The sequence below is a fragment of the Excalfactoria chinensis genome, chromosome 1, assembly GCF_039878825.1.
Source record: "Excalfactoria chinensis isolate bCotChi1 chromosome 1, bCotChi1.hap2, whole genome shotgun sequence".
Lineage (NCBI taxonomy): Eukaryota > Metazoa > Chordata > Aves > Galliformes > Phasianidae > Excalfactoria > Excalfactoria chinensis.
This window is the reverse complement of record NC_092825.1, coordinates 102030843-102058011: the sequence shown is the minus strand read 5'-3', so window position 1 is coordinate 102058011 and position 27169 is coordinate 102030843. Positions and strand designations below refer to the sequence as shown.

The window sequence follows — 27169 nt, the reverse complement described above, 5'->3', positions numbered from 1 at the left end:
AGAGCAAGTTCTGTACACACATGATCTGGCGGCTGATGATTAGAGCAGAACACTGGAGAGGAGTCTTCTTCTGTTATATCTGTTATATCATCTTTGGAAAACTCAGTGTGATCTGGAAAAGCCATTGTATGGTTTTGTTTGTTTGTTTGTTTGTTTTTTTAATTGCATTTAATTTCCAGGTTCCCATACTGTCATTTTCAGCTTTTTTTGTTTCCCACTGAACTGGATCAGATTGCTAGCTCTTGTTGACAAATAGTTCCATTAATATTGGTAGGAGTGCTCATGTAAGGCATGAGCATGGAATACAAAATTTTGAGCTACTGAATTTTGAAATGAGTAATGTTTGCTTTGCAGGAATTGATGATCTTACAAATTCCTAGTAAGTATCCTCAAGGACTGAACTAGAAATACACAGTCAGGAACTCTGAACTTTGAAAACTTCTTATATAAGAACTGAATTTTCAAATAATTGATTTTAAAGCTGATTTTTTTTCTTTTTTTTTTGTAAAAAAAAAAGAAAATTAATACATAATGTACTTAGTGCAGAAATTATATTGCAGAGAAGAGTAGAATACAAGATGTTGTTGGAATGTAAAATGTTTCTAACAAACATTTTCTCTACAGTGTGACTGAAATCCAAAGCTTTAGAGGGCAATAAACAACTTTAAAACATGCCTGGTCAGTGATGAAATACTCAACTTGAGGATGCAAAAATCTTCCTGAAGCCTTAGATCTGTTTTCCATATTCTTACAAAAGAGTTTATGAAGCTCTGTTTTAGATTTCAGCCTTACTGAAAGTATCTCATAAGAAAAAAGTTCAGAAAACTTATTCAGAAGAACCACTGTTTTCTTATTAAAACTAAGTGCCTAATTTGATTATTTCCAATAAACAAAATTAGTTTACAATGAGCAGTTTAAAATTGGTGTTAAAAATCCTCAGCAATTAGTTTGTATTTGGCTAGCTGCATAATTACGGTCTGAAGAAACGTTCACTTTCAACATCTGTATAGATGTAGATCAAGCACAGGTATGTGAGGCTGGGCGCCTATGTGTAAATGAGCATCATAATTAGTAACCTGGTTGCAAGTGTACTGAGCATCTACAACTACTAAAGCCTCATTAACTGGATGTGTTCCAGGTGAATTGGATGATATATAGGAAAAAATAAAAATAAAAAAAATAGCCTCTAAGACTTTCCTTGGTCAAACTCCAGTCTTCAGGCTCTCAGAGAAGGGAAAAGAAAATCATAAAAGCCTACCTTTTTGCTCTCATATCAAGTGTTTTTTTGACTAGCTGTTGCCTTTGGCTAACCTCAGCTGTTGGCAGGTCCTGTCAATATCAAAAGCCAATCCTCAATGTTGCAAAAGTGCAGGAAGGCTCTATACACGATGAGTGAGAGTTGTCCTCTCTTTGATGGGATGTGCTGCCTTAGGGAATTAGCTCCATGAGGAGCATGCTGGAATATTCCCTCTCAGTCTGAATGGACTTCTATAGATGAGCGGGATTGGGACTGAGAGGAGAATGCAGGGGGCACTGTGAGTACCATACATTACATTCCCTCCATTGTGTTCTCCCCATAGTGAGGTCCAAAGATGGTCCTAGGCACTTTAGGGGCATCTATAAAAAGAGGGATCCCTCCAGGTACCTTGATGTTGACAAAGAAAGGGAGATAAAGCAGCTGCAGGAGCTAAGACAGGGCTTAGTCATGTCTATTGTTTGTTCCAATTTGCTTCTCCTTTTCCTTAGTCTTTTCACTACCACTCAATTTTATTTTATTTTTTATTTTATTTATTTATTTATTTATTTTCCCAGAATTGCAGAGTTTCTTTTCATTTCTTTATTATCTGTTGTATATCACATTCAGATTGAGAAACAACCTTTGGCATAACTGTGACAATCACATTGGTCACACTATGCACTTAACTTATATTTTGTGCCTGCATCTCTCCCCTGCTAGTTGCAAACATTTTCCCTTGATATGTTTCATCTAGTCCTGCATAACATTTGTAGTTAGTAAATGCTATTGAAACATTTGCAATATCCTTTTTTGATTCAGTACCATAGAAGGTTAAAAGTCCATCATGGTGAGTCAGCACACTGTGCTATAAGTTTTGCCCTATATCTTATTCTTTGTGGAGTACATTTATGGTAGAATCATAGAACTTGGAAGAGACCACAAATCCTACCCATTCCAACCCCTGCTCAGACTGCCCAGGGCCCCATCCAACATGGCCTTGAGCGCCTCCAGGGATGGGGCACCACAGCTTCTCTGGGCAGCTGTGCCAGGACCTCACTGTCCCCTCGGTGAAAAACTTCCCTCTAACATCTAATCTACATCTCCCCATTGTTGTACTATCTATGATAAGGTCTTGCTGAGACATGGTAATATTACGGATTGTAGGTGATTTGAAACTCTGCATTTCTCCATCTTTTATTGACTAAAGAAAGAAAGGAACCACATTTTTTCCCCTGAAAAAGCAATGTCTCTCTACCCAAAGATTTGAAAACCAGTCAGATTCATGATCTGGAGAAATGTGATCCAATTTTTCTTCTGGTTGTACTTTTCTTTTTTTTTAAATTATTTTATTATTATTATTATTATTTTTATTTCCAGCATAATTGTCATGGACAACAAGACAAAAATAATTCCTTGCTTACTTTTCTTCCTTCTATCTGCTCTTTCATCTGTGACAAGCCATACACAAAACCAGGATTTTAAAATGTCATGGTAACATTTATCATCAGCTTTTATCATGTGTGTATTGATGAGTGATAGGTATTGTACCTGTGGGAGTTTAATGTAGGGTTTGTTGTTTTTTTTTTGGTTTACTGAATACCAGGAACTTTGAAGACTGCTCAGGTCAGCCAGGAACTTAATCAACGTAATCATCTGTTTTTTTCTTCTTATAGACTGACATGTATGGTTTTGCTTTATTTAGTCCATTCTTTCTTTTTTATTAGATTGCAGGGAAGCATAAATGGTGTCTGTTTACATTCCTTACTGATTCAGCTTGAACGTATGACCAAGTATGGCTTGAGTAGTCTATAAAAGGAGGTGGTAGTTTCTGGCTCTCAGACATATAAAGGTGTTCCTGGAAGCTCAAAACCCGGAGTGCAAATCAGTTAGCCTTCTGGACAATTTTGAAACCTCAAATCCTTTGAAATAGTTGGCAACCTGCCTATTACATATTTACAGTTACACAACTCTTCCCCTCTGAGACTTTTAAAAGTTCCTCCTTCCTTTTTTTCTTCAAGTCCCTTGGCAACATCAAAACAGCTTTTCTCCCTCTCTCCTCTCTCCAGCCCTTCCCCTTCCAGCTCACACTCTCCTTGGTAGGGTACATTGTTCTTTGGAAATGGGTTGTTTTGAGTTCACACTTTGTTTTCCTGCTGTTTTTCTGGGAAGTTGGACGTAGCACAAAAGATATGGGAGCAGCTTGTAGGAAATGGGTTTGTTTGGGGAAACAATAAAAGAGTAACAGCCTGCATACCTTTCTTGTATGTATATTTGAAGGTATAATGTAGAGTATATGGAGATATTTGGGGTGGTCATTCTTCAGTACAGTCCAAAAAAAATAAATAATAATAATAATAATAATTAAAAAAAATTCAGAGCTTTTCCATTAGTATAGCTTAGGCTTTCCTCCAAACAGCTTCATAGTAATGCTTATTAGACACCTCTTTTTATTAGTGAGGTATAAAGCAAAGCATCTTGATACTTTCCCTTGCTTTGCTAAATACATAGTTCCGCATTTCATATTGTCTTCACTGGAGTTGACTTTCTTAGTGTGCTTCTCATCAGTGGCAGCAGGTGTTCTTTTCAGTCCTTCTGTAGCTAATGTTGGTGTCATAGAAAACTAAAGTCAATGTAAGAACTGAATGGACTGGTTTTAGTATGGGGAATAGCCTTGGCAATTGCTAACTTAGAAAAGATGCTACTACAGGGAAAAAAAATTGCAGTATTTTTCTTGTTGCCAAATCAAATATTGCTACATACATTTTCCTTTTCCTCTTCACATGTACAATCAAAAATGTCCCATAACACGTTTCTTGTGTGTACTTGATTGAGCAGAAAACATCATCATGGAGACATGAGTGAAGTTAGAGGTTATCCATATGTGATAGTTCTCTTAATAAATAAATAAATACATGAGAGAGAGAGAGAGAGAGAGAGAAAGGAGGAAAAAGAAACATATACTTTTTAAAAATAATTATTTAAATGTTCTGGTTTAAATGTGTTGGTGATTTTCTTTATAATCACGTCACTTAAGAGATGTAATGACTTCAATTAACCATACCAGTGTCTCTGAGTAAACTCACAGTGCTTAAACTAATATGACAGTATCCTACTTTATATTGGCTCAGCAGAGCAGGTTGAATATGCTTAAATCTAAGCACATGCTTAACTTTGTCATTATTTTACTAAGTACTTTCCTGTGTTAGTCTTTGCAAATGTAAAAGTGTCTTAATACTATGACATTCAACCTCATATTAATTTCATTAGTCATGTTTTGTGGCAAATGACTGAAATAACATGCGCTGAATTATGAACCAAGATATTCATTATAAACAATTATAGGAAAGTATGTTAAGCTATACACTATAAAGGTTATCGTGACAGGAAGCCATATTTTATATACTCAGTGGGCATACTTGAAAAGTTCATTCTGAATTTAGAAAGATTACCCACCTGGGCAATACTCCATATACTATTAAAATGGGAATTACCATGAGAGACATAAGATACTACAAACGTGCATGCATGGAACATCCAGGGTAAAAGGTGTCTGTGGAAAAGGAAGGGAAGCTAATGTAAGCAAAGGACTTCTCTGTTACAGTGCTGTGCAGAAGTGAAGAAAACTCTTGATGTAGTGACTTCTTAAAAACCAATAGCAATTTGCATTTTAATTTCATTTATGTAATGGAGAAAAGTCAGTCAAAAATTTCATATCCAAATGTATCAAATACATTTGGATGTAAATGAAAGTGTTATTATAAATAAAGATCACTTCAGCTGTATTTCTTTAAAGAAGCTATCAAGTAGGGAAATTACTTCAGTACATGCTGAATGTGAGGAGTGTTCTCTAAATAAGAAGGTCAGAAATTCAAATATGTATGAAAGGGAGCACAGGGGAGCACCTGAAAGTGGGTCTACCAGCAACAGGAGTCCTTGAGATGCAAGAGTGGGCATCCAGGGCTCTTGTGAACAGTCCCTCCTGCCTCTCTCCATGCTGGTCACCATGTCTGGCTGATGATCTGAGAGCCCTGGCCAGATTTAACTGATGATATGCCCAGTAGACAACCTTTTGATTTCTCCCAGTTTTGTTTGTTTGTTTGTTTGTTTGTTTTTGAGATAGAGTTAATGGCAACCTTTCTAATCATAGGGTGACCTGCTCACCTTGCATGCAAGCACACATATGCATGTGGATAAGCAAAGTACAAAAGTGAACTATGGGAAAGGGATAGGTCACCCAGAAGTTCAGCTCATGGCCCTCGTCCAAGTGTTATTTCCCCAGTTCACTAGGCATTCATAAAAACAAAGGTTTGTCAGAAGGGAAACTAATTTGGATGCCGTTTTCAGTTTTGTCCCTACTGTTTAATTCATTCATCAGTACCTTATTTGTAAGGTATTTCTCATCAGTTTCTTGATGAACTTGTCTGTGGTATACAATGCACCTTCAAGAAAACTGTTTTAAATCCTGGATTATTTCTTTTTTTTTTTTTTTTTTTTTCATAGCTTTTGTTTGTAATGGACATATACAATTATATATGCAAATATATCAACCCACCACACTTAACAAATGTTAAACTTAGTATAAATGCAAAATATAATCTTGTAGTTTTGGCATTTTTATTCTAAGAGTTTTCTGAATAAAGCTGCAAAATCAGAGTACCAGGGCTAGCAGGGCAATTATTGTGTTCAAGCAAGGCCTTTAGTTCCAGACACATCGCTAACAAAGAGGAAACACAGAAAGGATAGCTTGTCTGGGATAGAATCTCTGTCTTGTTTTAGGCAGATGTTTTGGCCTAAGACTCTCCCCCTTTATCATTCTGATCTATTGACAAATGGTCATAGCAGGTGTCATATGCAACTTCAGCTCACTTCCCACCCGACTGTGAGCCACTTCACAAATTCTCCACCTGTTTTGCCAAACAACTTATTGCTTTAAAGATTGTTGAGAAAGACAAAACAAAACAAAAGAAAACAGATGTTTATGGTTACTTTTCTTTGTTTCGTTTTTAATGAAGTAGAATGTTGCCTGCTTCTTCAGATCAAGAAAGTCTACCAGAAAACCAGAGTAGAGGCAACAGGCTAAAATTGTACTGAGGCAGAAATGAAAAGGAGATTTATATGTAAGTTTTCGCAGATTTATAGCCACTTTGGAGCCCTAGAAGTTAACAACTTGAAGGAGAAAAAAAGTTTTCAGAGTTTATAATTGACAATACTATCAAGATGAAAAAGAAGAAAAGTCTATTATATTGACTGAAAAAAAAAAAAAAAAAAAAAAAAAAAAAGTCATTCAAACCTTAGTGTTAAAGCTCTTTGAAAGGATGGAAGTGCTAAAATAAGTATACAAAGCTGCAATTTCTTAAATGTGTAACTACAATATACAATCTGTGTGATACAATTGTGCTTTTAGCACTGATGAATTATGGTTCACATAATCATTGAGGAATATATACCTAGGTTGCTCAGAAAGTAGTGCCTCTGTGGAAATTATAGCAGATACACAAAACACAGTAACACTGTTTGATACAGCAAATTATTAGTCAGAAACCGAATAGTTACCACCATTAGTCATACATTTTTGCCAGCAATGAACAAGAGATTGTGTGTTGCGCTCATAAGAATCTGCACCAGTGGAGGTGACCCACTCTTTCACAGCTGCTATGATGGTGTTGCAAGGAAAACGTTGCCCACACAGACCATCTTTCATTGTCCCAAACAGGTGGAAGCCAGAAGTTGCTAAGTCTAGGCTATATGGTGGGTGTGGTAGGACAGTCCAGTCACAACTAGACACAAGTTCCACTGTCATCAAACAGGTATGGGGCCTGGTGTTATTGTGCTGCCAGTGAAAGGTTGTCTGCTTCTCCAACCTGACTCTGGAAGTATGAACCTTCAGCTTAGTCAATGTCATGATCAGGATTGATGGTTTGTCCGGGTTCCAGGAAATCCAGAAGGATCACCCCTTTCCAATCTCAAAAGACATCACTTTACCCACTGAGGTCTGTATCTTGAACTTGTTCTTTGTAGGGGGCTTTTCATGTCACCACCAGGGACTATCATTTTGTCTCCAGCTCATAGTGATGACATGATGTTTTTTCACTGGCAATGATGTGATACACAATTCTATCACTTTCAGCCTCATATTGGTTCAATACATCCTGAAAAACTTGCATACAGTGTAATTTCTGCTCTTGTGTGAGTATTCATGGTAGTCATCTGGAGCAAACTTTGTGGTGCTCCAACATTGCCATCATCATCTCCATTCTCTGGTTGTGATTCACTCATTCATGCAGATGAGCTGATTAAGACACTCCTCATTTCATTGCTGTTTATGGCCACCTGGAACATGGCATGTTTTACACATTATCATCACTGCTGTTGAAATACACCACCCACTGCCCCACTGTGCACGCATCCACTCTTTGATATTCATAAATGTTTCATAACTATACTGGGGCCTAGAATGCACATAGGACACTGAAATAAGAAAGTAATGAGCACTTTCTTTTTGTCTGAAATATTTCAGATATGATGTGTGAACTCTTTTGCATGGGGAGTAATGTTCGTACTCTTACCATTGTTCAGCACTTGTTTTTGCATAGAGAATGTGTTTGTCCTTGTAGCAGCAGAACACAAAGTCATGAATCTCAAACTGCCAAAGAGAGTATTAAGATGAGACTAAACAATTTGCAAGCTGCAGCACCAGGTTCCTGGGCACTAAAGCTACCAGTGTACCACCATCATCTTTTAAGTCCTGCAACATCACTCTGCAGAGGGGGAAAAAGAAAAAAAAGAATTGTTGTAATTTGCTGTATAGAATTAGATGGTTTGCTTCATTCCCTAAGCTTTTTGATACCATCTTGTGAATTCTGAGGTCAGCTTTCACTTAGAGGCCTGGTGCCATTTTTCATTATAAGCACTGTTGTTGCATGGGCAGAGCTACCACAAGACTGGCCCTGCTGGGATGTTGGTTTGAAAGCACTCAGATGTTGTATGTGCACTAAACTGGGTGCAGGGTGAAGATTTTCATCACTGCACTTGAACAAGCCCTCTGCTCTGCTTTGATGGCATAGTATCCAGGGCATGTGACTCGTATGAAAAAGTTTCCTGTTTCCAGTTATTTGCTTCTGTTTTGTGGTTAAACTATATATTTGCTCTTTGTTCTCAGATTAAAATGGAAGGTGTAATAATTGATAGCGAAATGTCAGCTGTTTAAATGAAATGCTTATGGACAATTCTAGCTCTCCGGAGGTTAATGATTCATCAGCTTTTCTTGGTACGATGATTTTTCCCTGAGGGGTACAGGGGTAACCCAAATATGACGCTGAACTTCACATGAGGAAGCCATGTCTTCCAAAGCAAGACAATTTTTATCATTCTTACCTATGTTTTCCCACATGCAGTAGGGGAGCAGCAATTGTTCCTTGTTTTGTGAAATACTCGCAGACGCAGATGTGAGTGGTTTGTGCTCCAAATATTGCCTGATGAAGAAAGCCGATAACAAAAATAGTTTGCTGATATTTAGGAATGACAATCTGTATATTCAAAAACATGAGAAAGCACTAGACTCTACATTTGAATTTATAACATCTCAAAATTTGTTCATTAAGACAAAAAATATTAAACTTTTGGGCTTAGCCAGGATGGCTTTGTTCACATTGTTAGTTCTAGTGAAGCCAGGAGAATGATTTACACAAAGAGGGCTGCACAATCACTCCTTACACATCTGTGATTGTTTCCCAGAAATAAATCTAGCCTGCAAGTTCATACCATCATTTTGATGGATGCTTGCTTATTCCTTTTTTTCAAGTGGGAATACAGCAGTGGCTTTCCTTTGCTTCCAAACATTCTTTGTATTTGTCTTACTGAGAGGTGAAGATACCAGATAGTGGCAGCACCCAGTCTGTGTTTGGATTACCCCAGACTATCCAAATGCTCATTGCAAATAAGTGGAGGATGTTAACTGAGCTGCAATAAGATTCTGATGGGTGGAGGTGAGGACAACATCTGTCTTTCTTATCTTGTACTTGCCAAGGCTTTCTGTTATTCCTGAACTCTCTCATGAATATAATATGTGGACTTTTGTCTGATCTAATGAATCCAAGACTTAGAGATTTAGAAAGAAAACATATTCCAGATGTGTGCTGCAATTCCTGACTCAGGTGACTGCATTTTAAGTAGTAACCTCTTCCAGTATGTTCCACACACCATATTGAATATCTCTCAAAGCCACTTCTAATGCAAACACTCAGAATAGAGCTGTAAGAGCATCGTGATTAATAAGCTATGGCAAGACTAAAACATCAATCATTTGTCTTTTGTTTCACCGATTATTGCTTGATGAAATGAATGAGAGGCTCAAATGATTGACCTTGAAGCAGGGCTGCAAATTTATTCTAGGTGCCCTTTTGCAGTTCAGCCACAGCTTGCTTTATCATGCAGTGATGCCTGTTTCAGACATGAGTGGAGTGAAGTTTCAGGCTGGATGACTGCCCATTGCTCTGCAAGATTCCAGTGTCCAGTCTCCCATGTGATGTCTATTCCAACTTGGAAATGACATTCCTGGCCTGTTTGAAATTAGGCTTTCACTCCAGATAAACAGCTTCCTAGAGCATCAGAAGATGTAGTTTGTCATAGAACAGAAGAATAGCAAACAAGATTAGTGAATGTCAGAGCAAGATGGTGAAGTTTGGAGTGATTATGCCTTGGTGCATACCGTGTGCTGTCTTTCACGCTTTCACTTGTTCTCTTTCAGTCACAATTGTGTTACAATTCATTTTGATAACAAATATTATCAAGTATACAAAGGATACAGAGTGCAACCAGGCATGGAAACACTTAATAACATTAATTACATGATCCTAATCAAAACAGTCTTCCTTCAGAAAATACAGGTCCTCTCCAAATGTAAATGTTTAGCAGGAACTTGATGGGAATTTTCTGGGAAAGTGATGAAGCTAATCATTTCAATAATGCTGAAGCATCTTCTTCTGATAAATATTTTGATAAACCTTCCCACTCTGATCATTTCTTTCAATTGTACAATTAGTATATAGAAAGTATCTGTAACAAGAGCTTTGTATTTACAATTTTATATTAGAGTGTTTTAACATCTGCAAAGCACACATCTATGCCTTAGAATTCATCCTTTCAATAAATGTTTTGGTGAAACTTTTCACATAACAGCTTTTTGTCTAATTTAAAATGAAGTTTCAGTATCAGTCAGAATTCCTCAATGATGGGAGAATTAATTTTTCTGACCAACTGTGGATATTTGACAAGCACAAGGAAACAGTCTGTGTCTGAGAGGATTGTGGCTTTGTTTAAACATGCATTATCATGAAATCGGATTAGAGAAAGTAGAAGCTGCTTATATTATGAGGAGAAATATTACAAAATCAGTGTAAAAATAAAAATAAAAATAAAAATAAAAATAAAAATAAAAATAAAAATAAAAATAAAAATAAAAATAAAAATAAAAATAAAAATAAAAATAAAAAATAAAAATAAAAATGCCAACTATAAATGTTCACAGACATACTTAAGATCTAAAGTTCTTGATTGCAGCATTACTGCAAGTCCATCACAGTCAGGGTTAACAGTTCCATTTTGGAGCATAGAAGAGATGGCTACACAAGGAGGAGATGCCTTTTACTGTCTGCATCATCTTTCAGTGGACAACGTGGTTGGAGTTATGTTTGTGACTCATTGATCATCCTCCCCTTTCTGTGCAGTTCTTGCCCAAGATCCTGCTGTTTTGTGGCCAATATTCTCAAACATACTGGTGTGCTATGGTCTACTATGATTTCAACAGTGCTGGGCAGTAAGTTCTTTCATTCCAATGTACTTGAAGCATTTCTTTTTTTGAGCAGCAAGTCACTTGATAGCTTATTGCATAGGCATTGAACATAAAATCTACTGAATTTTGTTAGATATTCATACATATACACACACATACAGTGGTTGTGCTTCATGGAGATATGATTGCCATGCAGTGAGATCTTACTTGATAGCGTGCACGTGCACGAATATTATTCATTTGCAAGCAGGCATGTTTCCTAGTGAGCATTAACTTGAGAAAAAGCATTGCCATGTTAGAATGTCCCTCAAATTCTTTTTAAAATCTTGCAGTATTTTTTCCACTGTAACTCTTTATCGTGAGCAGATTACGATAAACCTCGTTATCTCTTTTGCACACCTCATTATCTCCTTTAACCATTCCTTAATTTTGATCAAACTCTAGGAAGAAAAATCTTTGCCCTTAGCTCCTGACACTGTGTATAAAAGACAATCAGCTTGCATATACTTCTCATGATGGGAACTACTTCAAACACATTTCCTGTAACTTCATGTTTTTAGGCCAAGTAATCTCGTATTTGATTAAGTAAACACCTTTGTCCTAATGACTTCATGCCTACTTTAAAGGCGTTGCTCTACCTATTGTTTTACAGATTTGTCAGTCTGTTATTACTTTTTAACTTATCAGTGAACTATAAGTCAAAACTAAATAAAGACATTTTGTTCTTTTATCATTTATTCAGTCTGGCAGAGAAGGTTTGGTCCAATACAAGGGATTTAAAAATAAAATAAAATAAAAATCTTAATGAACAGATTTTCAAGTTTTGTTGGTGTTGTCATGAGAGGAAGTATGCTGAGAAAGAAAGATGAAGTAAAAGAAAGTCTGTGTCCAATATTGACCTCAGATAACATTAGAAGCAGTTCTACTTCACAGACTTTCATGGAGGTCCTCCCCACCTGCAACTACAAGCAGTCTGTGTAGATTTCTTCATATCATGTTACCCAGACACTGATTACTAGAGGTGAAAGAGAAGACTACATTTCTGAGATGTCATGAGAATAATTTATTGGAGAAATCTAGGGTGATGACCCATCCAGTTGCTGAAATTATTCCCATAAAGGTGCAGAACATGGGAAGATTGAAAAGAGCTTTGTTGTGGATCTGTTTTGTAACTGTTTTGCTTTATCTCACTCACTGCTTGATGTTGCCAAACTGTTCCAGTAACTGTATTAATTATAGATGAGAAAAAAAGAGAAAAAAAAAAAAAAAAAAAAAAAAAGATTAACATGCAAATGTTTAATGAAGAGCATTTACTAGAAATAAATTGGCATCTATATATAAAACTCACTCACCAAACATAGTATCATTGTCTTTGTCTATGTTTATGTATTCTTGGATCATGCAGCTATTCTTCATGATGATAAATGCTGACAAATTGATATTATATTTGATCCAGGCATTAGCATTTAAGATTACAGCAGAAAGTAATTTTCTAAGTCCCCAGTATTTAAGAATGAAATATCCATTCTGTCTTTTATCATCCATTTTGTATGCTAGTTTGCTGTTAGAGTGTTCATTTTTCAGCTTATGTAGGGTTAAAACTTGAAGGTTTTAATTAGTAAAGAGAAATGAAGGATGGATCAGATGAAATGATGCATATCAGGAGCAGCTGAATTATATTTTTTATCTGTTTTTTGGAATATGGAATTATGTAAGTTGTCATACATTCTTGTATAGTTGAGAAGTGTTTCATATGATGCTATTTCTGTGCTTTGCCACAGTATGTGAGGATATGTCAGGTTTTATTAACCTGTAATTTTCAGCATCACTGTGTCATGTAAGATCAATGAATTCAGAAATTCCTGGGACAGACATCCTCACTTTTTTAGATCACTAGGAGGTAAAAAAGCCAGCAGTTATCAACCCTCAACACACAACTCCAGTCCATGCATTGCAGAAAACTTTCCCTGCATATAGGGATGTGCAAGGACTACATATATCACCCTGTTGCTCTTGCTGGTACATTTACATCAATGGGCTTGACAGCGTTTGCACAAGAGACCAGTAAGCATGGTCATCTGCATCCTATCTGACAGGAGGAGCAGCAGAACATACCCTAAACACAGTTAATATGTTTCCCACAGAGAAGAATCCATCTCAATGTGTGAGAATAGAGAAAAGATAATTAAGGAGGATTCTAATTGTAATTTAGACCACATTCTCTAGCTATGTGGACACCTCAGCATAATACAAAAACTCAGTTGACCAAGGTAGCCTTCTTTAATGTGCACGAAGGAGAGGTGTTACCTGTCCTAGTGTCCTTCAAGACTGCCAGCAAAGATCAGTGAGAACTCAGAGAAACACATTAGAAATTCTATTGTAGGACATGCAGTACTGAGACATTCACGAAAAAACAAACCCAGTGGCACCTGAAGGAGGCAGAAACTCAGTTATTTCTATGGGGCCTTTACAGAGCAGTCATTGTACCCTAACTGATAGCTAACAGGATGGAGTAAGGAGGAGTACTGTTAAGTCAGAACACAGCTCTATCTAGCTAGTTGAAATTCACTTCATCTGTGTATAGCAAGACATTTTTTCCTGAAGTGTTAAGTCTGAATCCTTTTCCTGGCTTCATTTATGTTTGTCTTGTATTTTGCCATAGTTTTTTAGATATTCACATAATTCTCATTAATTGGATTCATACCTCTTGTGTTCACTGTCCTCCTCAGAAAGCTAAACAGTGTGTACTTTCCTTTTTTTGTGCAATATAACATGTATCCATATAACAGACAATATTCACTGCCACCAGTAATGTCAATAAATAGCAACCCTGTATGTTTTAGTTTACATTTATGACTATCCTAAGTATTCCTAAATTAACTTATATTAAATGGCATCAGGTCAAATAGGAACAAGAATAAAATTGCTTCACTTCACTTGTGTGGTAATGGTAAGAAATGTATCCATTATACAGCTCTTGATGCCTACTATTTTAAAACATCTTTTAGTAAGTAGTATACAGAGTGGAATAATATCCTATATATGCAATCTTGTACCTGCTTCCTTCTGTATAATTCACACCCAGCTGTGTCTTAGCATCCTGTCCAGGTAGGAATTGGCCTCAGTCCTAGAAAAAAGAAGAGGAGCTCCCCATGAGTCAGCAAGTCTCAGATTCTGGCCATCTCTTGCTGGTGTCAGCTGCACCTATGGCAGAGCTGGCCCTCCACATCCATTCCTGAGATGTGAGGGGTTTGAGCTGTTTTCCCTGCTTTTTTCTCTCTCCCACCTCCCCATCGCTATTCCCAAGCATTTGGATGAGTATGTGTGTGACTCTCCTCTGCTGTTAGCAGGAGGTGCCAGGTATGAGGGCTGCTGTACTTCCCTGATGTGTGTCTGGCATAGTAAGTAGGTCCTCACATCTGCTAGCAGCAGGAGCATACCTAAAAAGTAACAGACATTTACCAAGCAAACAATTGTTAGTCTTCTAATGAAATAGACGAGCATTACTTTTCTTGATAGGCAGTATAACATCTGCTCTGAAATGCTGACACAGTGACTTCTCTTGTTTGCAGGAAGCATTATCAGTGGTGAGTGAAGACCAGTCCTTGTTTGAGTGCGCCTACGGATCACCCCACCTTGCAAAGACAGAAATGACGGCCTCCTCCTCCAGTGAATATGGGCAGACATCAAAGATGAGCCCGCGTGTTCCCCAGCAGGACTGGTTATCACAGCCCCCAGCCAGAGTCACCATCAAGATGGAGTGTAACCCAAACCAGGTTAATGGGTCAAGGTAATAACTACACTGTTACCCTTACTGATGTACTCTTTTACTGTTGAATGATAAAATGATTTAGATTGGAAGGGGCCTTTAAGGTCATCTAGTTCCAACCCCCCTACTATAGTCAGGGAGGCCTCCCTCTAGACTTTTCAGATATGATGCACAGCAGATTGGTGACTTCATCTGCCAGTTCCCTTGGAACCTGTGTATGGATCTCATTGAGTCCCATGGATATGTGCACCTTCAGATTCTTTATACGGTCTTGATCCTGATCTTCATTTACAGTAGGCAGATCTTCCTTCTCCAGGTTCTTATCTTTGCTTCCTGCAGCTTGGGCAGTGTTGCTAGAGCCTTTGTCAGTGAAAAGTAAGGCAGAAAGCCTATTCTTGCTTGCTTGTGCAGTACCTTCCTCTGTTTCCTCTCACTGTGGATAATTTAGGATGTGAACTTACACTGTACCGTAGGTGAAAGAGAATATACAAAAGTTAGGAAAATGTACCTGTGATGTGATTTTGGGCAGCTATTTTGATCCATCCATGGAATATATGATCTTACACTCTACTGAAGTTGTCAAAATACAATGATTTGGTCTGTTGCTCTTGCTTTAAATATAACATAGAAAGTAAGTTCTTGTAATGGCAGAGGGAATTATTGATCTTCAGTCTTATATTTACTGCAATTACAATGCTGCAAAATGTAATCATAGAGTAGGATTTTAGAAGTGCTTGCAATGAAGAAACACAATATGTATGGAGGCAAGTAGGGGAGTAAAAAGGAATGGGAAAATAAATTACTGAGCTTAGCAGGCAATAGTCACAGCATGTAAATGCATTCACATTTATTTTGTGGATGTCACTGTCATGGAGAATTTCATGGATTAAGTTGAAAAAGTAATGCATTAGCTTTTGTGGATATTGACTGGTGGCTCTTCCAAGAATAAGAGCAAGCACTCTGTGTTTTCCCTTTTGAAAAAGCACAGTGATTCATTTTCATTTTCTAAGGAAACTATCCAAGCAAGTGCTTTCCTGTCTAAAATGCTTGACTGTCAAAACTGTTTTCCTTTGGTGTTGTTGAAGGGCAGAGGTCCAGAATACTCAACAGTTGCTGGTGATGTACCAGTGAAGACCGTGTTTCACATCACTGTGTCATAAACACTAGCCTACTAACCTCATCTCCTAGCACCAGCTATTTAGAAAAACCTGATCCATAAGCACTGTGGTTGCTGTTCATGTTTGCTGTGATAATGCCATGAGCACCATGAAGCAGGACAAAGTGGTTTGACAGCTTATTACACTTACACTTTTTACTAATAAGGATGGAATTTGTGCTGAAATCAAATCAGACTTTCTAGAGAATAGACAAAGACTTGAGATACAAAGTAATAAACAGTGAACTGAAATCACAGAGTTTTAAGGAAGTCTTGCAAGACTGCATATTACAAATCACTCTTAGTAAGGCTTTTTTTGTTGTGTTGTTTTTTTTGTTTGTCTGTTTATATGTGTGTACTAAGCAAAGCATGGGTATGATGACAAATTCTACGTTGATTCAAAATTAGATTCAACTGCTCCCTAACTTCTGAATATTTCTTTTGAGATTTACATTAGGCAACTGTTCACAGTTTTTCTCAATGTAAAGTTCACAAGGTGCATTAGGGTAGTAATTCACCAAGTAATATATAACATAATTCTATGATTCTGTGATAAGTGAAGTCAATTAACCATAAACAACTGTTTTCACATATTCCTAAATCTTAAGGAAGAGTCTAGATCATACAGATGCACTTGAAATCTTTGATCAGTAAAACATGCAACTATCCTGAATAGTGGTGGAACTATCCTGAGTCACAAGTATGTTCCTGCAGCAGTAATATTGTCTGCAGGGCACCCAAACCCTGTCTTACAATTCAGAGAGGTCTGAAAGTGTTGTGGATGGATGTGCTGCTAGGCATGAAACTAGAAGAGATCCTGTGCTTTGTGCCTCTGCTTTCTCCTATATACCTATATGGCTATACCATCACTGGATAAAAACAGAAATAAACCAGGGAGTGAGGAACTGCAGCACAGACACCAGAGCAGAGCACCAAACTGCAGAGCTGGAGCAGCTCCCCGTCCCTTGCCTGAACCCACAGCTCATGTGGTGCTGCTTGCCTGGTGTCACAACTTCAGCAGGGGGGAGAGGGTGGGCTTCTGTTAAGCATGTGTTACAGCCTGGTGGGTGGCTGGGGGCATGCTCAGGCTGAGGGGGCTTGCCAGCTGTTTCTCCTCAAAGTTATGTTCACTTTGTATGTGGACACAAAATACTCTCCATTACACAGTATGATAGTGATGGGACAAAGGGGAATGACTATAAACTAAAGGAGGGGAGATTTAGGTGAGATGTTAGGAGGAAATACTTTCCTCAGAGAGTTGTGTGGCGCTGGCACAGCTGCCCAGAGAATCTGTAGTGCCCCATCCCTGGGGCAGCCCTGCCCACAGCAGTGGTTGAAGTTTAATTATCTATAAGGTTCTCTCCAATCCTAGCCAGTCTGTGATTTTGTGACTAGTCATTGGGTATGATTTTGATTAATATTTTTCTAGTAAAACTAGTATGTATTACAAAGAGTTTCGATAGCACCCAGAAGTTGTCATGACATCTGAAACTCTGGTGACACACTTTTGTACCATAGCAACAACCTTTGCAGCCCATGAGAATTTTTTCTTTTTTCTTTTTCTTTAAAAAAAAGGATGCAGTGTTGTGCTCTCTCTCTCTCTCTCTCTCTCTTTCTCTCTCTCTCTCTCTCTATATATATACACACACATACATGTATGTATATTTATTTATAAGACTTAGATTTTGATGTAAATTATCTGAGCAGTGCGTGAAGACTAAGTTCCTAATTTTTGTCCAAACAGCCTCACTGAGAGGTGCTTAATATGACCATCACTAGAAAGTGAGCAGGTCAGTGGTGACCATTGCTTCCCAACATGAAGTACCATGTGATTTGACACAAGGGTTGCTCTGCATAAGAGGACATGCAAGTTGGTACTCTTACCTGCAAGATGTTCTTGGTCAGAAGACCTGTTTTCTAAAGGGCATGTTATGATTGACTATAGACAAACTTTTTTTACAATAAGGGTAGTGGAACAGGTTACCCAGAGAGGCAAGGAATGCCCCATCCCTGGAGACACTCAAGGTCAGGTTGGATGGGTCTCTGAGCAACCTGATGTAGCTGTAGGTGTCCCTGTTCATTGCAGGAGAGTTGGACCAGATGGCATTCAAAGGTTTCTTCAAACTCAAATGATTGTATGATTCTATGAAAATACAATGAAAATAAATGCAATTTTTTCTATATTAATTATAAATAACTCACAACATCTAAAGCTGGACTTCATGTATTAGTCTTGGATTCAGCAGTCTCCTCTACTGACAGCAATGCAAAGTTGATCACAGGAGAAAACCAGGAGAACTCATACTTCATTGCAATTTCCAAGATATTTTTTTGAAAAAATAAAAAGTCACTTACAGACTACCAAGGATAATGGATAAATGGAAGAAAAAAAATCATGCCTATACTGAAAGCTTACACTTAATACGCAAATAAAAAAACATATTACATGATATTACATGATTTCCTCCTGACACATTCCTGAAAATAAAATCTAAATGTTTTTAGTTTAATGAGTAATTAATCTTACCAAGCAAAAAATAAAAATACGGTGTGACACTTCTCATATACACATATATATATTCAAAAACTCATATGTATCTGTTTATCTGTTATGCATAGTGTTATAATGCTTTAGGAATTGTAAAGCTTCTTATTATTTGATATTCCTGCTAGCTGTAGAAAGTAGTGTGTCACTCAAGCCTTGCATACAGTGAATTTACTTACTAGTAATATGTTATTCCTAAAAAACTATACCAAATATTATGATTTCATACTGATTAGGACTGCCAACACTGAAGACACTGAAGTTCAGTGCAATATATCTATCACTTACAAATATGAAAACCATTTATTCCTTCCACAAGTGCCTTCTATAGCTTTTGCCATGTGTATGTTGGTGTTTCACTGCTTTTCTGGCAGATCATCTGCTGTTTGTCAGCAGATTATCTGCCTTCTCCACCTAGCTCATTCCTTTCCTTAAATTAAATTCTCAAGCCCCAGGAGTGCTATCTCTAGGATCTCTGAAGTTCCTCCATAATTGTCTTTTAGCGTATGAGCTTGAGTCTGAATAACGCTGTACACAGAGGAAGCAAAACAGTGTGCCAGGCCCCACAGAGTAGCATCTAGAGAATGGTTCATTTCGTGTTATTTTGCTGCCCCCCTCTTGCTTTCCTCTCTGTTAGGCTGCTTCCTGGACATATATTCTGCTGTCTGGAACAGGATATAAAGTTTTAGGAGCATATTGGACCTCTTACATATCAACAGTTTAGTACCCACTCAAGGCAGAAATGTACTCACTCTGCTCAGACTCTCCCCAGATGTACTTAGTCTGTAATTGCACAGCATTAAATCTCAAGTCATAATGGCTTCAGAACTGGTGCTTCTGTGAATACTGAAAAAAAAATAACTTTAGGATGAAATTAAAGGGTTGTTTCCATGCAATGCAGAGGGATTAACTACCCCAATTTACTGCACGGCACCTGAAAATATAGCCTAAAGGCCTACCTTAAATTAAATAAAGCAAGAAAAATTGAAATTAAAGCTGTCATTTACCTTGCTGTCGTTGCATTTATAATATAGATTGTCACACATAGTATCAAATTCAGATTCTTCAAATCCATTATGTTGGTTCAGACAGTATATTTCCTCCAGGTACATAAATCTAATGGGACCTTTTGTGCCACCATATAATCAGTCCTTCACCTGAATTTAATAATATTGTTTCCAGCTGTTCAGTAGTGCTCTTGAGTTAGACTGAAAGATTCACCCTGATATAGTAAGACACTTTAAATCTGAAGATTGCCTGTGTCACAGTGTTACTTTACTGTTCATTATCTTTATATATTTTATCAAATTAAGAATAAACAATTTTATTACAACGAATAAATGCAACTCATATTATGCATTTAGGGTGAAATTCACTTATGTGGAAATCTCTCAAAAGGCCTTGGATACAACATCTAAGTCTGTGAATTACTCAGTGGGCTCTGATAAACCTTACTCATATATTCCCACCATCCCATGGGTGGGAATACACAAATGTAGCTTAGAAGTTCTACATTTACTGGTAGGTAATCCTTTTTTAAGGGAGTCTGGAGTGGAACATAGGGTCTTATTCAGACCTCAAATAAATTTTACTTGCCATGAGCAGTGTGATGATTTCATTGAAGAAGCATTTTAAATGTTAGCTGCAGTGAAAGCATAGCAAAAGTTCTCCAACATCAGCTTAGGTGATGCAGAAGTTTTAAAGAAATGCCAAAAATAATTAGTTGTCATTAAGACTTAATCATGTGCAAAATGTTGTTTTAACTGCTACCAACTGTTGCTTGAAAAGCATTCAAAAAAGAAATTATCACTTAATATATCTTTTCTGCTGGATCTTTTGGGAAATACCATTTTTCTTTGCATGTTTGTGTTCTATATACTATATATATGTGTTCTATATATACTCATCAAACAGCCTCTGAACTAGCTAGATTGAGTGCATGCAACACAGAAAAGGAATTTCAGGGTCCAGAGTGGCCTCTTGTTATTTCTTCCCCTCTTACCCTCTCTTGATGTAAACTCTCTTAAATGGTAGCTATTTCATGCTTTACAAACAAGCAAATCAGAATAAGTAGAGCTCAAGGTACCTTGCACAGTCTAGTCGCGTGCCAGCTTACTTGCCCAGCCACAAAGAACATGTGTTCATCCATACGGAGTTCTTCATTGCCATCATGACAGGACCATCCCACTCCCATAAAGCAGGCTGACATACTATAATGTAGGTAAGGCACATTTGCATTATTCTCCAGTCTGTGGAATGATACTGATGGCTCTAGTTTGAACATTTGCACACCCTCTGTGCATCTAGCACATCAAGAATCAGAGTTTATCTGCAATTATTACTTTAACATCACTTGTTTTTCAAGGGCATGGCTTTTTCCACCATTGGAGCTCAACGCTGCAGTGGAGGCTCAGTGCCATTCCATCTACATCTGGTAGCATAACACCAGCATGCATTTTTGGTAAACCTCAGCTCAGCCTAGATGAGCAGGGTCCAGAATAGTCAATGAGATTCACTTCTTGGGCTCAACAAGGACTCAGTCAGCCCCTGTTTCAGTCTACAGCAAAGCTGGGAGATCTTTGCTGTGTTTTCCTAATGCTCTTATTGTAGCTGCCTATATAAAGTAACATTTATCTTGTACAAAAGGACATGACGTTAGTTATTTCAGGCTGACAATCTTTTTCCCCACTGACTGGGCGGTTGGTGGCTGCCTACCAGACTGGAAAAACTACAAATTCACAATCTTCTTCATGCAGGGCTTTATGTGTGGCAACTCTAAGAAATATCTCTTCACTCTGAAAATCCACCAGCTTAACATTAGTGTGTCTATGTGTGTGTGCATGGTTTGGCTCTGTTCTTGAGGCAAACATGCTGCCAAGGAGAAAAATAAGCCCCATCTCCAATTCATCACTATCATAGCTACCTGTTAGCAGCTTTGTTGGGGGAAGGAAGGTTCAGAGCTGGCAGGAGCTAGTTTTAAGAAGTTTTTCACTCGGGGGTAATGTCAATTCTTAATTGGTGTGGCTGTATTTCGGATTGACCACTGACGCTTAAATTGTGTGCTCAGACTTAGGAGTTTAAGAGGGAGATAGGGAAAGCCAATATTTCCAAAGTGCTAAGCAACCAAAAGCTCTCATATGGGCAGTAAAATATAAAATTAGTCTTCAAACATTGACATTGAACCTCACAAGAGTTTCTGTCACCATCATTATTTATGACTGCTCCTATCATTACTGCTTTATTTCCAGTACAGTATTTACTGTGTTTAGAGCATTTAGAGGCAGTGGTTGTGGTGTTCCCCCATGCTGGCACAGTACAGGCTTTGACAGTAAATAGGTTGTCTCTAGACAGGCGTGTTTGGAAATGACTCTTCTCTCTTCATTAATAGATGTTTGGTTTTGATCAGAGTAGGATCACTCAGGGTAGGGCACTCAGAATTTGAAGCTTGGAAACAGCATTTTCAAGACAAAACAGAATGTGAATAAGAAAAAGAAAAGTGGCTAATCTTCTTTGACTATACATTTCACACCCATCAGCCTCACAACCCAATAACACTAACCATGAAAATCAGCAGACATTCCACAGACATGGGGGATTGTGGTTTCCATACAAGATGTCACTTCTGCTTATGCTTGGCATGCTCTACTTTGCTAACTTTCTATATGATCCCTCCCCACAAAAGAAGGCACATGCGGCTTGGGAAGGGCCCTGTCTCCCAGTATTTCATATTTTATGAAACCACAAATACAACAGTCTTACAAGCTCTTGAAATGAAATACAATTTGAGAAATGTAATCCATTATCATTATAATAGAATTTCTATAAAAATAATAAAAGAAAAACAAGAGAAAATAGATCCTGAAAGTTATTGGCCAACTGGGAAGTCATTGTGGCTTTGGCCAAGCTATTGCCATATCAGAATTCAATGTTCTCCCAGGCAGCAATCTAATTGTAAATTATGTACATAAAGAACATCATTTCTTAGTTTTGGCTTTTAGTGACCCCATTCCCTTCTTTCCCTTTCTTCACTCCAACCTCACACATAAGAAATATTGAAGTGTTTGCACTAATGGAGGAATGACAACGTGCAGTCAAACTTAAACCAGCTGTTTCCCCACACTGTGAACACTAAGAGTCGAGCTGGTAATATTTATAGCTTGACTGGCCTCTAGTGAGCTAGACGCTGACTGCCTTAATTTGCCATGATGGCCTTAAGGCTTGAAGCAGCTGTGGGCTGCAAGATAGCTGGGAAAATTATGCAAAAACAGAAACAGAAAAAAGAAAAAAATTTAAAAAAGCATTAAAAAAGATTGCTTCAATTAGTAAAAGTTACTGTTAGATTGAAAATGAACTGCTGCTGCATATACAACTCAATAAACAAGCATGTTTTATTTTGCTTACAGAAAGCCAACAAAGTGCACATGCTGGCATGTGGTGTTTGCTTTCTCCTTTGTTGAAGGAAAGAAAAAGGCATTCTACATAGTACCCTGTAGGGATCCAGGGGCCGTGCATCCCTGAGCACTACAAGGCCTGGGGCAGGACCCCAGTGTTACTGACCTTCTTTTGGATGCTGCAGTGGGTGTTAGTGCGGGACTGCCCCAAGCACAGCCTCTGCACAACCCTGGATTGTTGGGGTTGTCGAGACTGTTTGGCTGCCCCCACATAGCCCGACATGGAGCAGTGCACATTCATGAGCATGTGGCCCCAGGAGGACTTCAGGTTTCCTTTATTTCTTTTGTTTTTGTAGGATTGCATTTGACACTCACCTTCTAGCAAAGATAAACAGACTGTCAGCGTGGCTTCAGCATCGGCTTTAGCCAGTTTTAGTGAGCAGTGCCGATCCTGGGGGCTTCTCTCCCTTCTACCCTGACCATCCCCTTCCTGTGGACAAGCACTGCCTTTCACATGGTTACCCCAAGAGGGAGGGGGATTTAGGCCATTGGAAAGCACTAAGTTACTCATCCACCCACCCTTCTACCCTCCCATTTATTTGCTTATTTTTGTGTGTGCTGGGAAACAGCTCCCTAGCACAGCCCACTGAGCAGTTGAGTGAGGCCTTGTGTGTGCACCCCAGGGATCCTTTGACCTACATGCATTTTGGGTGTTTTTTTTGTGAGTTTTTTTGTTTTTTTTTTTTGGGGGGGGGGGGGGGGGGGGGGCGGCGGCATTTTCATGTATGCTATGCCCTAGTCCTCTCTTTTGGTCTGTCACTGATGATCACTACCAAAGGGGGACCCACAGGACCCTCTTTATTTCTGGCTGTGGTCTTAGCAGGTGGAATCTCACTGATTCTTAAAAATTGAGTGTGATGATAGGAGGAGGGAAGTGGGAGAGTAGAGGGGCAGAAAGGGCTGCAGGTGTGTCAATTCTGGACTGAAGTGTGTGAGGTGAGCTATTTGGAACAACAATGTACCTCAAAGTAAGAAGTCCCAGGGATATGGGGTATCTCTCCATGGGCCGTTTTCTCAGTGACAACTCATTTTGGAGGGAAAGCACTGGCCAATTTCACTACAGCTAGTGCAGCTGCAGTGGGTGGACACGAGCCTGAGAATGCTTTACAATATGCTCTGTATGAGCTGACCCTTAGGTAGAAACATTTTGGCTAACTGTGAATTTATATATGTTGGCCTTAATTCCATTCCACCAAATCTGGCTTTGTACAGCTCTCTCTTTTCTTCATATGGATGGAATGGTGACTCTATAGCTCGGCTGAGACCATTCCTTCCTTTCTCAGACTGCTGGCATTAAAAAATGGATGAGGAGAGGAAAGCAGAGAGGTCTGTGTTCTGTAGGACAGTGACAACATTTGTCTGCAGAAGAAAAAATTCTGGTAGCTCAGCATCTCCTTTGACCTGACCAGTCCCAGTCTGATCAAGAGAACCACAAGTGGAAATATGCACTTCTACTGTTCTGAGATCAGTTTTCTGTAAGTAACTCTATAAAGAAGTTATCCAAGTTGTAGTTATTAAATTAGCTTAAAAAGACGCTGTGTAGATATTTAGAATACACAGTTTTTCTCACCTCTGAAATTTGGCTATGTTAGAAACAGGGATTTATATTTTTAGGAATGTAATAGAGATTACATAAAATTTGCTTGTTCCTCATCTTCTTTTTTCTTACACCTTGCATTTTAAAACAACGCAGGTGTTTTATGTCACAAGGGGAAAATAGTAGCAAAGTGAAGAGGAAAAATGTGTTTCATACATATATTTATGAACTTGCATCGGCTTTCATCAGTCAGTGGCTGGCAAAATGCCAATCATCTTTAGTGGGAGAGGGTGCTAAATTTAAATACCTTGATTCTAAGCAACCTTGAATAGATGCAAGGCTTCCAGATCTGGGACCCATGGAGAAATATATATATATATATATATATATGTTTTTTTTTGACAAACATTTATCAGCAACTAGAGTTAACTCAGCTCTAGACTGGATGAAGTGCTCTTGGGTAGCATGACTGTAGCCTTTACAGTTTCTTTTCTTATTATTTGGTTAAATTCCAGGTATAACACAGTATATTTACGAAGGGTAAAAAATAACGTGCAGCTGTGAAGAAAAACATCTCAGGTTTCATTTCAGACCTGGAGCCAGGGATGAATCACTGCAGAGCTGCACCCTTTGCACTGGGCACCGGTTCTAAAAAGCTGCTTTTCCACTGCCCCTGCTTCCCTGGTGGTTCAGAAATACAGCAGGCTCACAGAATTTCCTTAAAAAAAAAAAAAAAAAAAAAAAAAAAAAAGAATCCTTTGAAGACAGTCAGACAGTCATTCTTTTGTTCTTCTGGGCACTACAACACAATTTTCTAATGTCTACTTGTATTTTCAGTTTTGCTTTCTGTGCTGTAGAAGTCAGCTCCAGCCACCTGAATTGAGCCCTGGCTAAGTGGTACACATAAGTACACGCTCAATTTGAATTATCCAATTTGAATTATCCAAGTGGCTGTGTTAGCTCCTACAGAGCTTCTTACATACTTCATACTTCAAGTTAAGCACAGAAGGTTTGCTGAATTGGGGATCTTTTTGTCCACCCAGTACACCAACAGGGCAAACTCTTGATTGTTTCCTTCTGGGTTTTAATGAAAAATTATAACCCATCTATGATCTTCTACCCCACCCTCTGTCTGTTTATATTCATATCAGGGAACCAGCTCAGCAGCCTTTTCAGGCTGCCAAAAGCTGTCTACTGCTACTGGATCTTTCACATCACTTACTGCTCATTGTTTACAAGAGCGTTTTTAATGCACAATTACCCATGGAAGTGGTGTAGGCTAGTACTGATACCGTATTTCACATCAGCAGCAGGATTTTGACATGTCTTTATCCTGTGTTCCTCTTCATGGAAAAAAAGAAAACCATTTAAAAAAATGAAATTTTGCCAGTAAGGCCAAAAACACAAAAAACAAGTCAGTGAATGGGACAAACTGCTCCTTCTTTTCTCTTTGTAATATAACCAACACTGGGAATCGGGATAGATATTGCACAGGTATAAGGGAGAGCAGGAGTTAGCCTACGATTCCAAATATACATGATTTAGCCTGCAGACTCACTCACACACAGATGCCATTCCTATTTGCTAACGGTAAACAGAAAAAGCCAACATTTTAGTCACAAGCAATCATCTCAAAAGCTCACTTTCAATATGTTTATGTCTGAAAGAGAACTTGTTTTGTTTTGCTTAGCTCTGTTTTGACGGAAATAAGCTGCATCCCAGAATTATATTTATAGGCATATAGTGGGATAGAAAAATTAAACCTGAGAGAATAATGCTGAAGTATTCTCATTCTATGGTGGAAGCCTAAATCCACAACCACTCAGTGACAGGGAAGGCCATGTGCTGACTGTATTTTCCCTTGTGGTTATTATTCAGTTCTGTAGCTGACAGAGTAATTGTAGGATCTTTACAAAAGGCAGATTTCATATGTGGTATGTTAAGTAGCACCCAAGATATTTTATACCTGAAAGAGGTACGTGCAGCCAACATTTCCCAGGCAACATTCAGGACCCTGTTCTGTCTCCTAGAGAAGATTACAGTACCTCTGGAATGATATCTGTGATATATAAATATTTATAACTGAATACCATTGACAATTTTTTGTTGTTGTTTTTTGTTGGTGGTGGTGGTCGGTTGATTGTTTATACATATATATAACTGAGTCACTTGAACACTGGATAAATTACATGCCACATCCTTTTGCTGTGTGTTGAGCAGACAGTGGGCCAAACCGTACCTTTCTTTTCCTCTTTCATTCTCAAACATTAGATTAACTCTTCTGGGACAGTGCCTGTAGTCTGACCATTGATTGGCTTTCAATGACACCGCTGCCCAATGCTTTCAGCAAGAGATGAAGCTTCCAAGCCAAGGAGAGTAAGAGGCTCTTGTTGAAATGCATTTGAAGCCATTATTGATGGCAGTTCCTGAAGCACTTTTCCAAGAGTCTGGGTTCTTGGAAGGTCTCTCGGTTCTCTGGACTGCAGATTAGTTAGTTTGCAAGGAACTGAAATGAAGCATAGCAATCTAACTGCCATTATAGTACAACCACAGTGCAATTTCAGCAGTTAAATGGCAGAACTAAATGAAAGGTTGTTAGTAATATAGTATCAATAAAGAAACTCAAGCCCCAGTAACACCATTCTTTCATTGCCAAACAACCTCTTTGCATTTAAAGGTAATCC

The 27169-nt window shown here is 38.3% G+C and overlaps 1 protein-coding gene across 4 annotated transcripts in view; it reads left to right on the top strand.

Moving 5' to 3' along the window:
* Positions 1 to 27169, top strand: part of ERG (ETS transcription factor ERG) — a 141366-nt gene that overhangs the window by 92590 nt on the left and 21607 nt on the right. For all 4 annotated transcript variants that reach the window (XM_072338550.1, XM_072338529.1, XM_072338535.1 and 1 more), the window contains one exon: positions 14600 to 14817. In XM_072338550.1, the coding sequence (XP_072194651.1) occupies positions 14600 to 14817 (218 nt within the window). The remainder of the gene's footprint in view (positions 1 to 14599; positions 14818 to 27169) is intronic.